Raw genomic sequence first — 18,517 nt, forward strand, 5'->3', positions numbered from 1 at the left:
GATGAAATACTGATGCTATTTCCAAATGCCAAGACTGCTCTTAGAATAAGGTCCACATAGACTTACAGAACACCTTCCACTCCAGATTTTTCTCCACCAGCCAATCTATAAACAGATTATGTGTTAGGAATACTTGCTTTGATACATGTTCAACACAGGAAGAAAATCAGGACAGCTGTATAAAAAATTTTGATTCTTGGATTGAAAATTATCCAGCAATTTGCACCCAGTCAATGCCAAGAAAGCATTTGTGGCTTGTTTCTGTATTAAAATCAGAGCTAAACACACACACACTGAACCATTTAGAGGCCCAAATGATTTCTGGAACATCTTTTCCTTTTGGAATATTACTGCTTGGTTTCTTTGACAGCCTCAGAGATCATGCCTTTGGTCTGCTTCCAGCTGGTTTTACACAATCACTGCTCCTCACCCACATGAAGATGCACTTACTGCTCCTGTTAGTGGGTGGTTTACTAAGGACTCTGCTGGAAAAAGTACAACTGCTGCCAGTTCTTTATATTGCTAAATCAATCCTGCACTTCCCCAGATCCACATACAACAGCTATTGAAGAAAGCTCTTACATCTTTGATTAGAGGAGCTAGATGTGTTAATGATTTTTACCTATACTTCTTCCAGACTGGGCTGTGTGCTCAAGTTTCCTGAATCCAGCAGCATCCCCTCTGTTGTGCCTTAAGAGTTTCACTTGCTCTTAGATTAATTCATGCTTCTCATTCAGAAGGAGGCCCAGACTGCGTCAGCCTCAGGTAGTTCCCCCTCTGTTGCTAGCACATGCTTTATATTTTCTCTTTTTTGAAGACAATACATTATCATCTCTTTGGTTACAATATGAGCATCAAAACCTTCCTTTACTTAGTTTAATTATCTTAATTCTATATAATATATATACACACATACTATATACTATATATACTTCTATATACTCTTTATATACTAGATACTATATATATCCATACATACACACACAAACACTTACATACAAAAAATTACCAGCAGCACTAATGACTTGCCCAGATAACTGCTGGAGTTTGTCTGTATTGAATAAATCGCAAGCAATAACACACAAACCTTAATCTAGCAAGTCTAAGTGCCTGACTTACTAAAATCACTCTAGCAGAACCATTTGTGCTACTAGCATAAGTATCACTGAGATGGATTGCTGTATCTCCTCCTGGGCAGTTTTTCCCAGGGGTCTTTGATTTTTCATTTTCTCCCACTACTCTAGCCTTCTGACAATCTCTTTTATTTCCTATATTCTGTCTTGAGAGAAAGGCAGCGGGTCTCTCCTGACACCATTTAGTGCCATTACAAATGGAAACAGGCAGATTTTAAATTACAGCCTGAGAAACATGCTATTTCCCCTTTCCTGGATGCTCCCCACTTTGTGATCTCCCCCTTGCAACCTACCCTAGAGCTATCTAAGGACTCAGAAGACAAAGCAGTGCACAAATAATTACCAGATTAGGACTGCCAGCCATTTGTCTATACATCTGACACACAGACACTTTATGACTTGTTAGATTCTCTTTCATTGTATGAGAAATTCAGCTTTTTTTTTTTTAAAAGACATCATTGGTATGAGGAGTATTCACCTAATGTGGATATCTACTGTGAATCCACACTGCTGTTACATGAATTCCCTTGATGAGAAATGTATTCAGCAGTGTCTGTCAAATCTAGACCATGATTTGCTTCACCCCAGAATACTGTACACACCTAAAATTAAAGAAGCAAATCCTACTTCATTTCTCCAATAAACTACTAGTTGAAGTTAATAATATGCTTTCAGACTTCAAACTTTTTTTTTTTTATCACCACATTATACAAGTATGAAACAAGATTTTTGCAAAAGAAAAGCAAACACAGTCTCCCGTGTCCTTCCAGCTGCTAGGAAGGAATGAGTTACTGCTGCGCCATGGATCCCTTCCTTACCCTGTGTTACAGGCTGGTGACTGCAGCAGTTAGTCAGACATAACACACTCATCTCCATTGCACTCGTTCTTGAGCTTTGACACACATACATCTACAGCCGCTTGATACTGCATCATTCAGTGATGTCCTCCAGACACATCCTGTACAGTCTTGGTTTGCTGCCCTCAAAGGAGCACAATCTGGGCCACACAGACATCCTTAGGATGTATCAAAACAGCTGGAGCTTCCTTCTCACATCTGTGTCAAATGGAAGCCTTTTTCATATTTTTCCTCTTTGTTTTCCTGAAAAATCTCACTTCTGATATGACCCACCCACTAAACAGACTCAACTGTCTTAATGCTTTACTTTAAAAGGTCACCAGTCTTGGTACAGTGATCTTTTTGGAGGTCAATATCTGTAACACAGAGAAGAATGAAAGCATGTACAAAGCATATACACTTTGAGAAGTGCAATTTTTTTGTTTCTAGGAAGACTTCTGCACTGATGCAGATCACCTTCAGGCGACTCAGGCAATTTTTCTACTCTTTACCGCAGGTAAAGAAGTTCTGTGTATAGGCTGCGTGACCTAAAAACACTCCCCCTCAAAGCTATGGCTCATGTGTCTTTTTGGAATAAGCAAAGCAGCTGAAAACCTACAAGTCCATTTCTGTATATTTTATCTGCCTCTAACAGTAGGTTGGCCACTTTGTTGTTTTTGGACAACTGATTTCAGAGGAGCAGTATCACATTTGCACTCTGACTCTTTAATAAAAAAATCACAAGGAGAACTTCATGCAGATGGCTGATAAGTGAGTTTACCTGGAAATTCAGGGAGATTCTGGCTCTGAGTTACATTTTCACTTGTCACTTATCAATAAGGACAAAGTTAACAACTAGTGAGGCAGCTCAGGTCCATCAACTGTGAGCGCCCATTCAAAGCCTGTCTTGCATAAGCAGTGGTTGCAGAAATTCACAACCCACTCAGCACTTGCTTAATTCCCAAGGCAACTCACTTGCTTGAGTTACTCCACACTGAAATTCACTTCGAAGACATTCCCTTAAGTAGCTCTCATCACCCTCTTTTGCAACACTGGAGACCTTGGTTTTGTTCTCAGTCTGATCCATTAAATGAGCAGACAGACATTCACTTCACTGCCGTGGTGGTGGTCCCTACATGCGAAATGCTGATAATGACATATATTTTGTATGTAAAATACTCTGAATTAAATTAAAAAAACCCCATAGATTCTAATATTTTATATTACTATAGAAATACATTTATACACACTATTATCCATTAAATAATTGTCTATTTAAAATGTTATAAAATGTAGTATATATTATATATTAAATTAATATATTACACATCTTCTCAAATATTTAAATGAGTGAAAACCAAAACAGGTTTAAAAACTTTTGAACAGGTGTTAGAACTGCAAACAGTCCCTGCCAACATAAGCTTGACTGCATCCTCCCTGAAGGGTGTCCTTTTTGCAGACAGCACATTATTGTTGCTGCAAGAACTGCAGACTACTCAGGAACGGACATCCAGTGGACTGCACCACTGAAACTTGCACCCTTATGTCAGGATGTACTTCAGCATCTTCACACAAATTACTAGTCTTCTTCAAAAACAAACCCCTACTTCCGAGATCTTTGAAGCTTTCACTCCAGCCCACATTTAACTCGCTATTTTTGTAATTTAAACTGATAACGATAGTAGCGCCCTAGAAAAAAGATCCCTTTGCAGAGCACAGCCATGAAGCCCCCTGGGTGTGCCTGCACTTCTCTTCAGCAAGCCCACCAGGCTGGGTGGCGGAGGACAGCTATCAGAGGAAGGTCAGGCCCAGCCACACAACACAATCACAGCGCAGCATTGCATCCCTCTAGTACTCAATGCAGCTGGTAAGTCACCTCACCCTAACTGAGTCAGATACTGCCCATGGGCTCCGGGGAGGCATGTGGGATAAGATTGTTTCGGGAGGTGTTTCCCAAGTTTTAAATATCTAAACTCTTTATCCTTTCATTTTCACGTTTGAGAATCACTTTCAGTATTTTTTAAGAAATAAGACAGCAAGCTTAAAAATACTTCTCCAGCCGTTGAAAAAACTATATATTTTCTGTTCACCAGTCCTCACACAAAACAGGAAAGAGTTTAACGCTTTTTTTTAAAGGTAATTTGAGAACTTTTCACATGCAGTTCATATGTAGAAAAGATCTATGTAAATAGAGTACTGTGTTATTTATTTTGCAGACTGTTTGCATCTTCATGCTTTTTAGTGACAGAAAACCAAGATAAAAGTTTTGTGGAACTTCTCCAAAACTAAAAGACACTGAATGTTACAACTTTCAAAAAAAAAAAAAAAATTTGCTATATTTTTAATGATTTCTTTGAGGCATTAATTTTGTCCTTGGCATTGACTTGTCTATTCAGTCTCACAGAATGTTACGAAATACTCCCATGCAAATGTATCTCAACAACTTTTATAAACTTATTTTTGGCACGAAGGACTCTCCATGTAAAATGATTTGGGAAGTCAGAAGCCAAAGTCTGCAAAATATTTAACTTCCTTCTCATTTCCTGTTGTCCCCTACTTGTTTTGTGGAAGTTTGCAAATCCATTTCAGAACCAACTTTGTATATGACAGTGAAACACCTAACTTAGAAGAGCATTTATGGGTGCAGTCCTTTCTGTCAGACATCTTTCCTTTTCATTCTGGACATCCACAAAACCACTGATAAAACCACATTAGAAGAGAAAAGAGTTCTGTGATATTACCAGGTAGATTCATTGGCAGACATATGAGAGATTTGTTTCGATGAGGAGGTCCTTCACTGGTGTTTGCCAGCAGGCACATCCAGTCTGCTTGGCACCCAGACGTAGTCCACATCTTACCACCATTTATGACATATTCATCGCCTTTTCTCACAGCTTTCGTCTTGATACCTATTTCAAAACACAGGAAATTAAGGGTTATTCTTGTGAAGGAGGGATAAACCGGTCCCGGAATGACCGGCAGAGTCGTTCCCTTGCTCTCAGACAGACAACTAATATTTGGGTCTCCCTGCGCACGCCCCCCACGTCCTCCAGCCCTTCAGTGCTGCACAAAGCAGTGTCTGGACAGCTCTTGGAAGGCAAGTGGTGAAACCGGACCAATTCTCTCATGCTCCTTTAGGTGGAGTCTTCATCCCAGTGGATGAAAGCAGAAAACATTCCCTACGTAAATTTGGTTGTCAAAAACTTGGGCCAGAAACATTTCAGTCTGAGGTCATTTGTATTACATCTCTGATACTGTGCACGTTAGCCACCGAGGAGGCCATTAATTCCAGAGTCCTGACTCAAACTTAAGCCTCAATATCTGTGTATGCATAAAGTTATATATATATACACGCACTTCCTGCATGTTCTTCGTCAGAAAGGCATAAAAATTTCGAAGCCAGGAAACTTTCAAAAGGCCAAGTCTAAGTGCTAAGAATGTCTGTGCATGGAGTTCTAAACACCAGGCATTTATACCCCCTGGCAAAAAAAAAAAAAAAAAAAAAAAAAAATCATATTTTCATCTGTGAGCGTTCACATCACGCTGCAAGCCCTAGCTGCACAGACAGCCGGAGTGAATCATTAGTTATTTTTTACAATCCAACAGAATTTCCAAAGGGCTGGCTTCTTTCCCCCGCAATTCTTCAATTAAAAACCCCAACTGAGGAAGGCTCTCCAACAGATATCTAGCTATAAGTAGGGGATGATACCACACCCCTAATAGCACCTGTAAATCTAATGAGACTATAAAGTCCGTAAGAGCCCACCTACTGAGGGAAGCGGTAACTTGGTGGGTAGGCATCAGACAGCAGGTGGAGCGGGCAGGCACATTGAAGTCAGCTGGTTATACCTTCATACACACCTACCCCAGTCTGCGCATGAACCTTCTTCCCAAAGCTCTAAACATAAACCAAAGCAAAAATCAAGAATCTGATCTTCATTTACAAGGTAAAACGGGACTGAGGCCAGCATGGCTGAAAAGAAGCCTTGTTAATGGAGGAACTGGGGAAAAATGATGGGAGAAAATTATCTAAGTATAAGACAGGGGAATATCAGATAAAGTTATGGCTAAAGGAATTTACAAGCAGCTAATGATGAACACCAAAGGAAAGAGATAGTACTAATGTGGATATATAGCTATTCAGTCAACGAAAAGACTATGTCAAATCTGTCCAAGGGACCTGACATGATATTCTCTCTAATAATGAAGGCAAACAAACCGAAGAAATCTAAAGTACTGATGCTCGTAATACACGCACACAGACACTGAACAATCATATACATGGAGATTAAATAATAAATGAAGGACACACAGGAGCCAAAATAAGAAATACAAGACTGTACTGAAGCAGTACGAAAAGGATGGAGCATACATGGTGATTTACATCACACATCCCTTTGTTGTAGAACAGCTACTGGAGAGATTAGATAGAGGTCTCATAGAAGGTCTGCAGAGGAACAATGAGCACTGGGTTTTTACCACAAATGTAAACAGTTCTTCCAAGCATGGCGTCACAGGGAGCTAACCACCCAAACACAGACTGAAGAACAAATGCCTCGCTAATGGGAATGTTCAAGTGCTCCCAGATGTGATAGCTGACAGTTTGCTTCAAATGCTTGAGAAACAACTGAAATCAGCTTATGAAGAGTTGATTCTCTTTAACTCTAATAAGAAGAAAGATTATCAAATCAATAAATAAGTTTTATGGCTAAAATACAGAAGGCTTAGAAAACCTACTTAACAATTTACTTAAGCCTCAGGGATATGGCTATGACAATAATTTGGAATATTTGACTGCAATTTTCTCCCTGATAGAGCATAGCTCTAGGAAAAGGCTACTTCATTGGTTGCTCCATAACCCATTTTTGGCGGGTCCACACCACTGGCCCTGTAGTGCCTATAACTCAAGAAGTTGCAGAGCATGCTGTGAGGGCCCCTTCTAGGAAAGGCCACAAGTCACCATCAGAAGGATACAGCTAGTGCCCTATAAGCAACAGGGATGGTCACTTCACCACTCCAATCACAACATACTTGAGTCTCAAGTTTTCTTGTACACTGTGCTCTTGAATCCAGCCATGCATCTTAAGAGATTTGAGGAAAGGCAAGGTTGGCTTCAACTTTTAAGGTCACCATTACAATCTAGGATAGGCAATGCATATCCTTAAAGTAAAAAATGAAGAGCACATATCTAGAATTTACATCATCAGCACAGGAAAAAAAACCGAAAACTTGCAAGAAATAGCTTCAAGTCTAACTGAATGAATAATCACTTCAAATAACAGGAGATAGCCTACAGGAAAGGAAAGAGATTAATCATCAAAGTAAGCTACAGTTGGAGGTCAGAAGGTAAGAACTGCCACAGGTCAAACCAAGTCAAACCTTGTGGATGAAAACCAACAAAACTGAAGAAGACTGAGGCAGCAAACAGAAAATGTTTCAGCCACAGAAATGAGAAGTGAATGAGAAAAAACATGAGGCATACAGAGGATGACTCAAAAATAAGGAAATATTTCACATGAGATTATAAAGAGATTCACGATATAGCTGACAAAGCAAGACATCTACAGGAAGGAGCGTCCAGAAATCAAAACTAGTGAAAACAGAAGTTGTTTGTTTTGGCAATCTGCACAGCCTCGGAACACATTTGGAAAGAAAAAACTATTCAATTTACCAGTGGCACCTTATTTAAAACCAACCTCATTTGTTTATTACAAAAATGGATTTTCTAGAGAAAAGCAGAACACTGTTGGACCCAAGCAAACTAAAATTGATGCTACAAGGTAACTATGAGTTAAAATTTTGAAAAGATAAGAATTAGGACAAAAGTGGGAATGTAGGTAAGGAACTTGGTGAAAGGGAAGTTGCATCAGTTTGCATTAAAAGAGGAAGTGCTGATGTGCAGATGTCAGGAAGCTACTACCTGGATATCAGCCTTTGGACAAAGCCATTAACAATCTTTAAAAGAAGAATAGGAATACACTAATAAAACTTGCTGGTGACACAAACTTGGGAGACATCACCAACACAGACAACCAAGGTATCGCCCAGCAAGAGAGGATTGTTCTTGAGTTTTCAAATTCAACACGGGAAGTACAAGCAGTTAGGCACAAGGTAATACAAATGATCTCTTGGTGTCTTACGATGTTTCAGCAGCATAGTTAATCACAAGATTCACTAGCCAGCAAACTGTTGTGTACACTGTGCATATCAGAGGGTAGTATTTCTATTAGGCTTGGAGAAGCATTTGTGCCATTATAGACACCGTGTGCAATTTTGGTTTTTCATGCTCAAAAAAAGATGACCTAAACCCAGAAAAGCAGAAGGACTGGATTCCACTGAGACAAAATGGGCCAAGATATCTATGTTGAAGAGGTAGATGTGAACAGGGTTACTTGGTGCAGTTGCCTGGAAGACATAACCTGAAGAAAGGGCAAGTGTCTTCCATGATGCATTTTTACATATCCCCCCAAATTATCATTAAAACATTACATAAATTGTAGAATAGTAGTGAGAGATAATGAGACAAAATCATTAAAACTGACACAAATGTGTATGCTTTGCGGTACCAAGACCTGAAATCAAAGACAGACACTTTCTATACCAACTGTTCTGTACTGCTCTGCTCAAGTCATCTCTGTGCTAGTTTTGTTGTACACAGTCAATACTACGTACAACATACAACAACTACATCTGAAAGCAGCCAGCTGCTCCTTCAAATTCACTTGACATTTATTTTAGACTAATATACACAGTCTTCTTTGTTCTATTGAATTTTGAATAAATTAATTCAAGGCACCTTTTACTTCTCATGTAGAGAAACTTTTTTCTTCTGTGTTCACATCGCCTTCAGTAATTTTGGAACTGGTAGAAGATAATGCTAGAGGTACCTTATTCTGTGTTCATTCTTCGGTTAAAAATATATTGGCTTACATGGCAGAAGTATGTCCCCAACCTTTGTATGTGAACAGTTGCTATGTTTTACTACCCCTTTACTTACCTAAGGGACCCAAACATCCCAATAGCATGAGAAACCCAAGGATGTATCAAGTGCAATTACACACAGTTCAGTTTACTTTAAAGCTGGGCCACCTGGAGGTGGCAAGTTCTCTCTGCCTTGTGCAAACCAGTGCTACTCAGAACATAAGCTAGTGCTGTTCGTGCCTAAGTTGTCCATTTAATTACCCTCTAGAAGCACTGTAAGCTGCTTTCTGGATTTATACCAGGGATCAGATCTTCCATGACAGCTGAAAAAGTATTGTCATTTCATCCTGCGGTCTGCCTCCCAGCTGCAGTCTGGGTTCATCAGATAATGCTAGTTGATTCCAAATTTCTCTTTAACTGTATTAATCCAGTGTATCACACCCATTAAGCTAGATGATAAACAACATGCAGCTAAAAGAATATTTATGTTACTTATTATCTGGAACACTGCATCAAAAATTTGAAATCATATTTAGAAAGTTCTTATAATCATCTAATTATACTAGAGAGGCATTAATTAAAATAAATGATGTTGTATTTCCTACATTAGCAAAATTCAAATTTCAGATTATTTTAATGAAAAACAAGTCTATAAATATTATGGAATTTTTCTTATGAATAAAATCAACTAACTAGAAAGGAAAACAGCAACAGATCATGCAGTAAGATTATTTCATTATCCCCATTAACTCTCTTGAAAACTACTTGTTGCACCCTAATGGTGAACAATTATCTATTTGTCTTGAGAAAACAACGGGATATGGACATAGGACTCTGCTGATGAAAAAACTTCTGTGAAACTTGGCAGTTTTGTCTGCAGGAAGATGCTGTCTCAGCAACTTGTAAGAGCATCATGTGTGTTCTTACTTTAGCCACCCTGTGTCCAACAGTGACACCTCTAAAAGCGGTTTCTTGTCATTCCCTTTTCCTTGAAGTCCATCACAGTCAGATGAGATATCTTTTACTTTTTCTACGATATCTGTTTTAATTGATGGTTCAAATTATCTACTGCCTCAGGCACTTCAGAATAATGGTTTCGTTTTTCCACATTTTTAAACATATTCTTGCACTAGAACAAGAAAAATAGTTGCATGCAAAGTAACTCACAAAGCTTATAGATCTGACATGGCAAATTCTTCATTAGCTGCATATAAAACAATCACCAGTTCAAAGACATTTTTGCTGCACAGGAATGATGGAAGGGGCTGAGGTGAAGTAAGAACAAGCAAGAGGAACCCATTGTGGAAGTGACACCGGCATTTTCAGAACAAACTAGCTCTGTAATTTGCCCACATTCAGTGGGAAGGTCTGCTTTAAGGAAGTGCGAGTTTTAGTACAGTTGAACAGGCTACACTCGCTCTCTTGTAGGTCTGCAGATTGCACAAGTGACAGTGGCTGTGCAGCTACGGAAGGCGCTGGAGGGCTCCCTGCCAGGGGTGAGCTTGAACAGAACAGGGAAGGCAGCAGCAGCAGCACAAACAGGAGGAGAAACACAGGGCCAGCATGACAGCTGCATATTAACCTGTTGTGCTCAGGCTACACAGGGTTATAGCTATTGATTCACTGACAAATACGTTCAATTTGATGCATCAGAGACATGTATTACTGCTCCTGGATTTTGCCCTCACCACACTACCCTTTCCTTCCTTTATATTTCTTACAAATTATAGCAGCAAAGGGAAAGGTCAGGGAAACCAGATTATTTCCATTAAAATACCAGGCTGTCTAAAACTGGCAATTTGCTAGGTTAACTTACTTGCGACATCTGACCCAGCTCCAGCTTCACTGACTCCCAAGCAAGCCACAACATCTCCAGCTATAGTCGGCACGAGAAACTGTTTTTTCAACTCATCAGAACCAAACCTGCAAAAATGTAACACAAAAGATAGGACATTAAAAGCTTTTGAAGGTGAATTTTCTTTACAAGTTAGTTACAAATTTTGTTCTACCCATACAGTTATTAATTTTCCTCTGATTAGGTAAAACCTGTCCTAGAGCCAAAAGACAGAATAGATACCCTCCGAAGCTATGATTCAGAGCTTTCACCACAAGTGCAGCCGCAATCATTTTAAAAAAAGTTTTTACAAGTATGCAGGCATCTTACTCCCACAGAAATCTGTGCTCTAGATGCCCAAAACTCTGATCTTTATAACTGTTGTTTTGAGAGCTCTCAGATCTAACTAAACATAGTCCCTGGGGTTTCCCCCCCAGTGCCCCCGTACCAGTCTGCAGTCAGCCAGGATGGAAGACCTGCTGCCTGTATATCTGTTGACTTTTGCACCAGCTCTTTGCCAGGTTTTGGTGGCGACTGAAAAGTTGTGACATGTGATGGCCACCCTCTGCAAATATCTGTGTTCTTATTAGTATTTCACATCTGCATTTAAATCACACAGTGCCATTAGTGCTTCTTCCCAGCCGTTCCTCTAGTCCTCAAAAAAATAAAAAAGGGAAACGGCGAACTTTTGATGGCATTTTAACTCAAAAAATTCCCTTGGCCATATTTCAATTCAGCTAAGAGACACCCTCGTTTTCTCAGTGTTTAGCTGCTTTCATGGATTCAAAACATGGTCCATCTCATTTCATGGTTGATTTTGTCCTAATTAACATTCGCTGATTTGTTCTTGCAGTGTGAATGGTGAGCTCATGGTCTAGTTTTTGAACCATTCTCGTGCTAGGCTGAAAAATCCCTCAGGTCATGAGATGGCTTTCCTGTGAGCAGCAATTCATAGAAGTCACGTTCCTCCTCAGGCTCCTCTTCAGTATGAGGCTTCTCAGGTCAGCATCTCCACTCATCTCCTTGGAATTGCTGGCCGCCTAAGCAGGCTGCTGTTACCTGGCCCTCCTCCTAAAACACTGTCCCAGTACTTCCAAAGGAGTGATGCCATTTTAGCTAGAACTGACCTATCCCCTCCACTGCAACCCTGACACAAAACAGTCAAAGAGCACAGGACAGCCAGAGAACAGGCTGGGAGCTGGCAGGCACTTTCACTGAGCACACAGGGAGCTCAGTTCCTAGCTCTGTCCCTGCTGATAATCATGGCAGCAATCCCAAATAAATACAAGAAGCGAGCTTGGAGTGTTTACCCCTTCCTCCAGCATACTGAGACAAAGTCCCCATGTCTGTTATGCAGTGTATTGTTATTTTTTTTTCTTCTCCTTTCCTTGGGACATGATCAAGTATGGCCAGATGAACATTCATTAGACAAAAAAGCCTCAACCAACAACAGGAAAAATCAGATTATGAGAGGAGCTAGCAGGGATTTTTGGCAATGCTTTCTAATGCTTAAAACTTTGACAACCTTTAGTTATTTCAACAGAGGATTTCCATGACAAGAACTTTTCTCAGAATAGTGTTTTTGGTTTGATATCTCTGTTTGTTTGGTTTAACTTTCAGAAAATAGTTCAGCTCTTCCCAAAAATGAGGCTACAGAAGAAGCTATTTTGCAATTAAAAAAAAAAATATCTGGCAACACTATCTTCAGAAGATCATGGGTCTCTGTGCCTTGCAGGAAGGGCATGCAGCTCAGCAAGCAGCTGGCTATTGTGCTAGAAATATGCTGTTTCTGTAAAATTCTGCCCATCTTAAATGTATCCCAGAAAAATCTCAGGTTTGCATAAATGTAATACCCACTTTTTTCCAGTTTAACAGCTCCAGAATTAGAAAACCCTGTTTGCAATGAGATCATGCTCTGGCTCAAGACAGACCAGACTATGCCTGCTCTCTGGGCCAGGGCCATACCCCAGAGTACAGTTTCCCATGTGATTAACTGTGAAGCCTTAGCACTGCTCTAAATTGTATTTTCATGCATATGTGCATGTACGCACACACATGAATCTACAGCCAATAAACCAGAGCTCCTTGCTGATGCTGGGTAACCCAGAAGTCCAAAGTGTGAAATTCAGACACATTTAAGAGTAGCATGAAAGTGGTTCACCCTTTCTTGCTCCACACTTTCGAAGTAACATCGGTGGAATGTCCTTAATGCAAGTACAAAAATGACAATGGTATAAAATCTTGTAAATGGTGGGTAAAAGGAAAACAAAACCATGACAAAATACAGATGTAAGAACACTTCCTTCATACACACAGTTCTGTTTAAGTGCTCTGCCAATTAGCAATTTGAAGTCACCTTTATTCATCTCAAATATATATAAAAATCTGGTTTCTGACAGGTTAGATTGCTACATTGAATGAAAATATGTCTATCGCACATCATTATTCTGATCTTAATTGGGCTGATAATCATCTTGGTAGAATCACAGATCTTATTCACTTTTGTTTATTCTGCTTCTGGGGAAAAAAAACAACTGAGCTGAAGTGAATTAATTAAATTAGTAAGGAAAGTTCTGTGTAGAACCGACAGATACACTAGTATGATACACTATTAAGTACAAATTGAAATTCTGAATATGAACAGCTGCAGGCAGTTCTAACACGGCTCTCAGCATTTGATGAACTCAAGCTTTCTTGCACTGGAGCTCAGACATTCAAGCACTATTCTCCACTAAAGCAGAAATAAAGCAAAAGAAAAAAAAAAGAAAAAAAGAGTTTGTTTCAGATGATCTGTGCATTATTCTACAGTATCTCAAAGATGACACAACAGTTTACTGATGAACTTCCTAGGAACAAAAAGATGTCCTTTAGGCAAAGAACAGGGCCACTGACTTACTGTCACTTTCTTTCTTATGTACTAGCAAGAAGTGAACTTCTCCATTTCTTTTTTCTGTTCTGCTGCTAGACTCAAACTATTAATAACGCAGTAGCCACGTGCCACGCTTTTGCTTCAGTGTAGTCCTGCTCAGGCATTTTACCATCTGATATCCAGATTAGCAGTACTCCTTGGATCTTCAAGATACAGGAAAAGAACCAAGAAAAAACAAAAGGGAAGAGATGCTCTTTACAGGCACAGAAGTTGTTAGAAATACATCGTGAACAGCAGCAAGCACCCTTGGGCAGCGTAGAAGCCTCATTAAGTTCAATAATTTACATAACCTGGATTTAAAAGAATCTATGCTGCAATCAGCTTTATCTCCTTGAGTCCCTATTTCAGCCAAGATCAGAAGACATGCAAGTACAAAAACCCCACACATTTAGAAGACTTTTTTTTTTTTTGGTGAAAGATAGCGTAAGAAAAAAAGCAGTAAGAAAAGTGCTCTGGCTCCCAGTTTTTATCAAGTCTTTAAGCTTCAGTTATTTGAATATTTTATGAAATGAATTGCTCAGTTTGAACTACTGTGATGTTCAGAAATGGATACAGATGAGAAACCTGTATGGACTACCTGATGGGCTACCTCATGCAGATGAGACTATCTGAAGGGCTTTGGTTAAGAGTGATTACATCAATCTTCTATTTATTTGGGAATGCATTTTGCAGTAAAATGCAGGTATTATAAAAAAGGAGTCATATTAAAGATTACCCTCTTCAGATCATGCAGTTTTTCAGAGGTGCTCATGTGGCTGGTATCCTACTGCAACCACACCAGCTCTGGAGACCTCAAGGCTGCCAACCAGACAACCTGCCACAGTAGCATGGCCAGGCTGTCACCAGGAGCTGGAGATCAAGGGTACAGGAACAGTGAGAAGCTGTTTTGAGGAAAGCTAGTTAGAAGTAGCTGCTTGACTTCATATTGCCCAACTGTACCCTTCTGGTCCGGTTAGACTTTCACAGATTTCAAACCCACCAAGCAGCACAACTGGCTATGGATGCAACATTCCAGCAGTGCTTAATGATACTTTTTTAAATGGCATGTGGAAAGCTGCACCTATAAGTCTCTGCTCTGGCTCAGGGCAAGACTTGGCCTATCTTATGTGCACTGTACAAACTTAAGTACCAAATGTGAGAGTAAGACAACTCAGTATGTCTGTTCTTGAAGAAGCACAAACTCAGGATTCCCTTACATTATGCCAGTGGGAAAGCCACCCGGGTCTTGAATGACCTCATTTTCATCCTTGTCCCAGCTGATCAAGTGGATGACCCTGCTTTTCAAAACTGCTGTTCCGATTATCAGCTGCAGCTTCTCAACAGCAAACAGGAAGAGACAGTAAAACTAACTTTTCTGACATTAATTCTCAGGTATGCTGCTGCTCAGGGTGGAGAATGAATCAGTGACAAGTAAGCTGATGAAACAGAAAAGCACTCTCTTCCCACTAAATAATCATCATTGTCCTTACTCTTTTCTATAAATAATAGGAGGCAGCGGGGGAAGAAAAGTAAAGTTTACTGACTACTGCCTAGATAAAGGAGCTTTACACTGATCTGGTATCACTATGGATGTGTCACCCTACAGGTTTGTTTACAAGCCCAGGGAAATGTATCCCATTCACTGCCTCAGCTGAGAGCTGCTTTCTCCACTCTAATTGTAAGCATGAAAGCAAAGCGAAGTATTATATCTGAATGCATGTGAAAGACTTGACAGAGACTTATGTTCAGAAGCAGGTACATCAAAGGTCAGATCCCTGCTGACAAAACGTTTTGCATTTATTTCTCAAATTTACAAAGTGCTACTGATTCACTTAGAGGAATCTGTGAATAAAAAATGGAGCAGTCTGGGAATCTTCAGGAGAAACAAAATAGTTTCTCCTGTATCTTTTTGCACAATAGAAATGCATACAAATCAAAACTTGCAAGGTTGCTTCCAAGTATGACCAGGAAGATGACTTCCTAAATGTTGTCAAAAAAAAATAATCATAAAGAACAAAGTAAAAAGGGGAAGGAACAATGAACAGGCAAACAGATACGGGTAGCATTTTCATTATTTTTAAAATTAGAACTATTACTACAATGCTCTTCTCATTTAACTGAATATCCGAAAGACCTTCACAAACTAAACATTGCAACAGCTTATCACTGAAGCAAGAAACCTGTGGAAGCTGCAGAAACAGCATCAGGAGGCATCCTGACTCTTGAGACTCTAGATCTTCTAAGACTTTATTTTTCAAAAGCATGAACATTTTAAAAGCTCTGTGTATATGAGCGTGTGTGAACATGTGTACCTATCTGTTTAAATTACTGTGGTGTCTACATATGTAGTTAAGGGAACATCTCTAATTTATAGTGGCAGAACATCTTAATGATGTATCACATTCACCGAGTTGGTTTGCAGGTGCACTCAATACATGCTCGGTGAATGCTAAATAAGCCCAGTCAGGAAAGCCAACAAAGGGCTCCAGACTTATTTTAAAAGTTGTTTAGGAGATGATGGTTGACTCCCATATTACTGTTCACTTTGTGCATCACTGATGCATCATCTGTAACAATGCATAGTTCAGATACAAAATTTGGATTATCTCTTTGAACTTGTTTAGGATCACCACAGTACAGAGATACCTTTAAAGAAACCATCCAGGTTGCGAATGCAATTTGAATCCATGACCCAAGACAAGCAGCTAGCCCTCTCACTATACTGCATGAAGTAAAGCTGCACCTGTGCAAAATGTCCTGCAGCAGCCAGCTTTCTCCTTCCATTACCAAGTTTCACTTTTACATCTGAAGAGTGGGACACTGTACTGTATAACTAGTCACTGGCATTAGCAGTGAAGGAAAAGTTCACTAATACAGATGCAAATCAGTTCCAGATTTCATCATGTTAACCACATTTTCACATTTGCTTTGCAGGAACATCCACTTTAGGATTTCACTAGCACAAATGTATGAAGCTTCACTGCTTTGCTGCAGTAGAACAGAGTAACAGAAAGCCAAAAAACCGCAATGGAACAAAATCCCATCTTCTTTTACCCACAGATTTTTTTTAAACCCCTGGGAATAAAAGGCTATTATGAGGGCAAGGTAATATTCTCTGAAGTCTTTTAAAATACTAGTTTTATCCTCAGTTGGACTATAACTAAGCTACTGTTGCAACAGACATACTGAACTCCATGCTTTCAGTAAGCTTTTGGTGTATTACACAAAGAAGAAGATTTTTACAAAGATTTCCCCTGCTGAACTCCAAAGTTGCAAATACCAAGCAGAAGGATAAATGGATGCAAGGGAACAGAGCCTACATTCCACATTCTGCAGCAGATTTACAGGCATTTTAATTCAGAAAGTGGGGGGGGTGGGGGGTGGGGGTGGCTGCGGCAGAACCCCAACAATCCAATTGCTTTTCTGTGCAAAATTCCCTTCTTGTATCTCTGTTTTGTGTAGATAAATTCCTGACTTCATCATCATTATTTGAATTTAATCCCCTCCACCACCTTCCAGAATTTTAAGCATATCCATGTTCCAAGGGAAAACTGCTGGACCAGCCTGTCACCTCCCTCTAGCTTTGCAAACTGCTTTGATGCAGAATGTCTGTGAAACTACTACAGGAAGAAGTTGGTAACTGCCACTTTTATTGAGGAAGGGAAAAAACCACCCTAAAACAGATTCAGAAAGTGCAGGATCCTGAATGACCGCAAGTGATAAAAGGGGAACACTGACACAAGCAGATGAGAAAAAAGCAAAATGAGTAATTGCCTGGAATGGGCATACTTAAGAAGCATGACATGTGCTACAATTTTAGGACTTACAGCAGTACTGATCATTATTTCTGAAAAGTCACAGTCAGTGAGGAGCACCTTGTTAAGCTGGAAAAAAAGCAAGTAAATTATAAACCAGAATTAGACCGATCCTAATCATTACAACTAAATGCTAGTATGACTGCACTGGGATATCTGGCTAAGAAAAAGCACAGCCACTAATAGGAAGATTCTAGAATTAAAATTCTGTTATTGGTTGTGGCACTGAGGTTCTGTGTTTGTAAATGTACCATCTACTATTAAACAAGGCCTATGTTTTAATATATAATATTCTAACATGAAAAAAAAAAAGTATTTTCTCCCCTCAACCAAGCTGAGAGGTAGAGAGCAGTTTCTTCCTCAGGCGTTACTGAAGCACAACTAGACAGTAAATCTGCACAGAAATGTTTTTCCTACTCTTATACAGATTGGAGTTTAGGTCTAAACACATGACAATTTGGGTTGTAGACTAAACCAAACTTTCTGAAAATTACCTTGTAAGAGCAGGAGTAGCCATGCCAGCTTGCACTCCAATGGCCATAGGGATACCTCCACAGCGAATATTTCCCAGCTCTTCTGCCAAGGCAATGTTATAGGAGAAGTCCAAGCCCATGCCGCCATATTCTGAGGAAAAAACAAATCTGTGACACTGGCATTCTAGACTGGCATAAGCAACCAACAAACAAAAAAAGATATCACTACTGCAAGGACTTGCCAACTGCCATTTCACTGCTAATTTTTAAAGATTTGACAATGACCAGCTTTCTTTTCAGAAAGGCAATGACCTGCTGTTGTTTACAAAACCTGAATGTAAAATTGCAGCTGCTCCGATTACCCACACGTGCACACCATGTGAACACCCTGCATAGCACCATTGCTTCTACTGGAAACAGCGGGGCGAAGTGATGTGCTGCTGAAAACAACATTGGAAGGGAAAACTATTCTAACAGCAAGGTCACACGAGCAAATCACCACAAGGTAAGAAGCGCTTTCGTTTCTCCGTGGTAACGCCTGACGCCTGCTCTCACCCCCAAAGTGCTCAAGTGGAGCTCGTCTCTCACATGCAGCAG

The 18,517-nt window shown here is 39.8% G+C and overlaps 1 protein-coding gene across 1 annotated transcript in view; it reads right to left on the bottom strand.

Annotated features, from left to right (window-relative positions):
- The window catches only part of LOC121087638 (probable acyl-CoA dehydrogenase 6), a 93,363-nt gene that overhangs the window by 18,876 nt on the left and 55,970 nt on the right, over positions 1-18,517 (bottom strand). The window contains exons 3-5 of the mRNA XM_040592906.1: positions 17,942-18,071; positions 10,707-10,813; positions 4,711-4,878 (exon numbers count right to left, since the gene is read on the bottom strand). Of these exons, the coding sequence (XP_040448840.1) occupies positions 4,711-4,878; positions 10,707-10,813; positions 17,942-18,071 (405 nt within the window). The remainder of the gene's footprint in view (positions 1-4,710; positions 4,879-10,706; positions 10,814-17,941; positions 18,072-18,517) is intronic.

Source organism: Falco naumanni, chromosome 4 (genome assembly GCF_017639655.2).
Source record: "Falco naumanni isolate bFalNau1 chromosome 4, bFalNau1.pat, whole genome shotgun sequence".
Classification (NCBI taxonomy): domain Eukaryota; kingdom Metazoa; phylum Chordata; class Aves; order Falconiformes; family Falconidae; genus Falco; species Falco naumanni.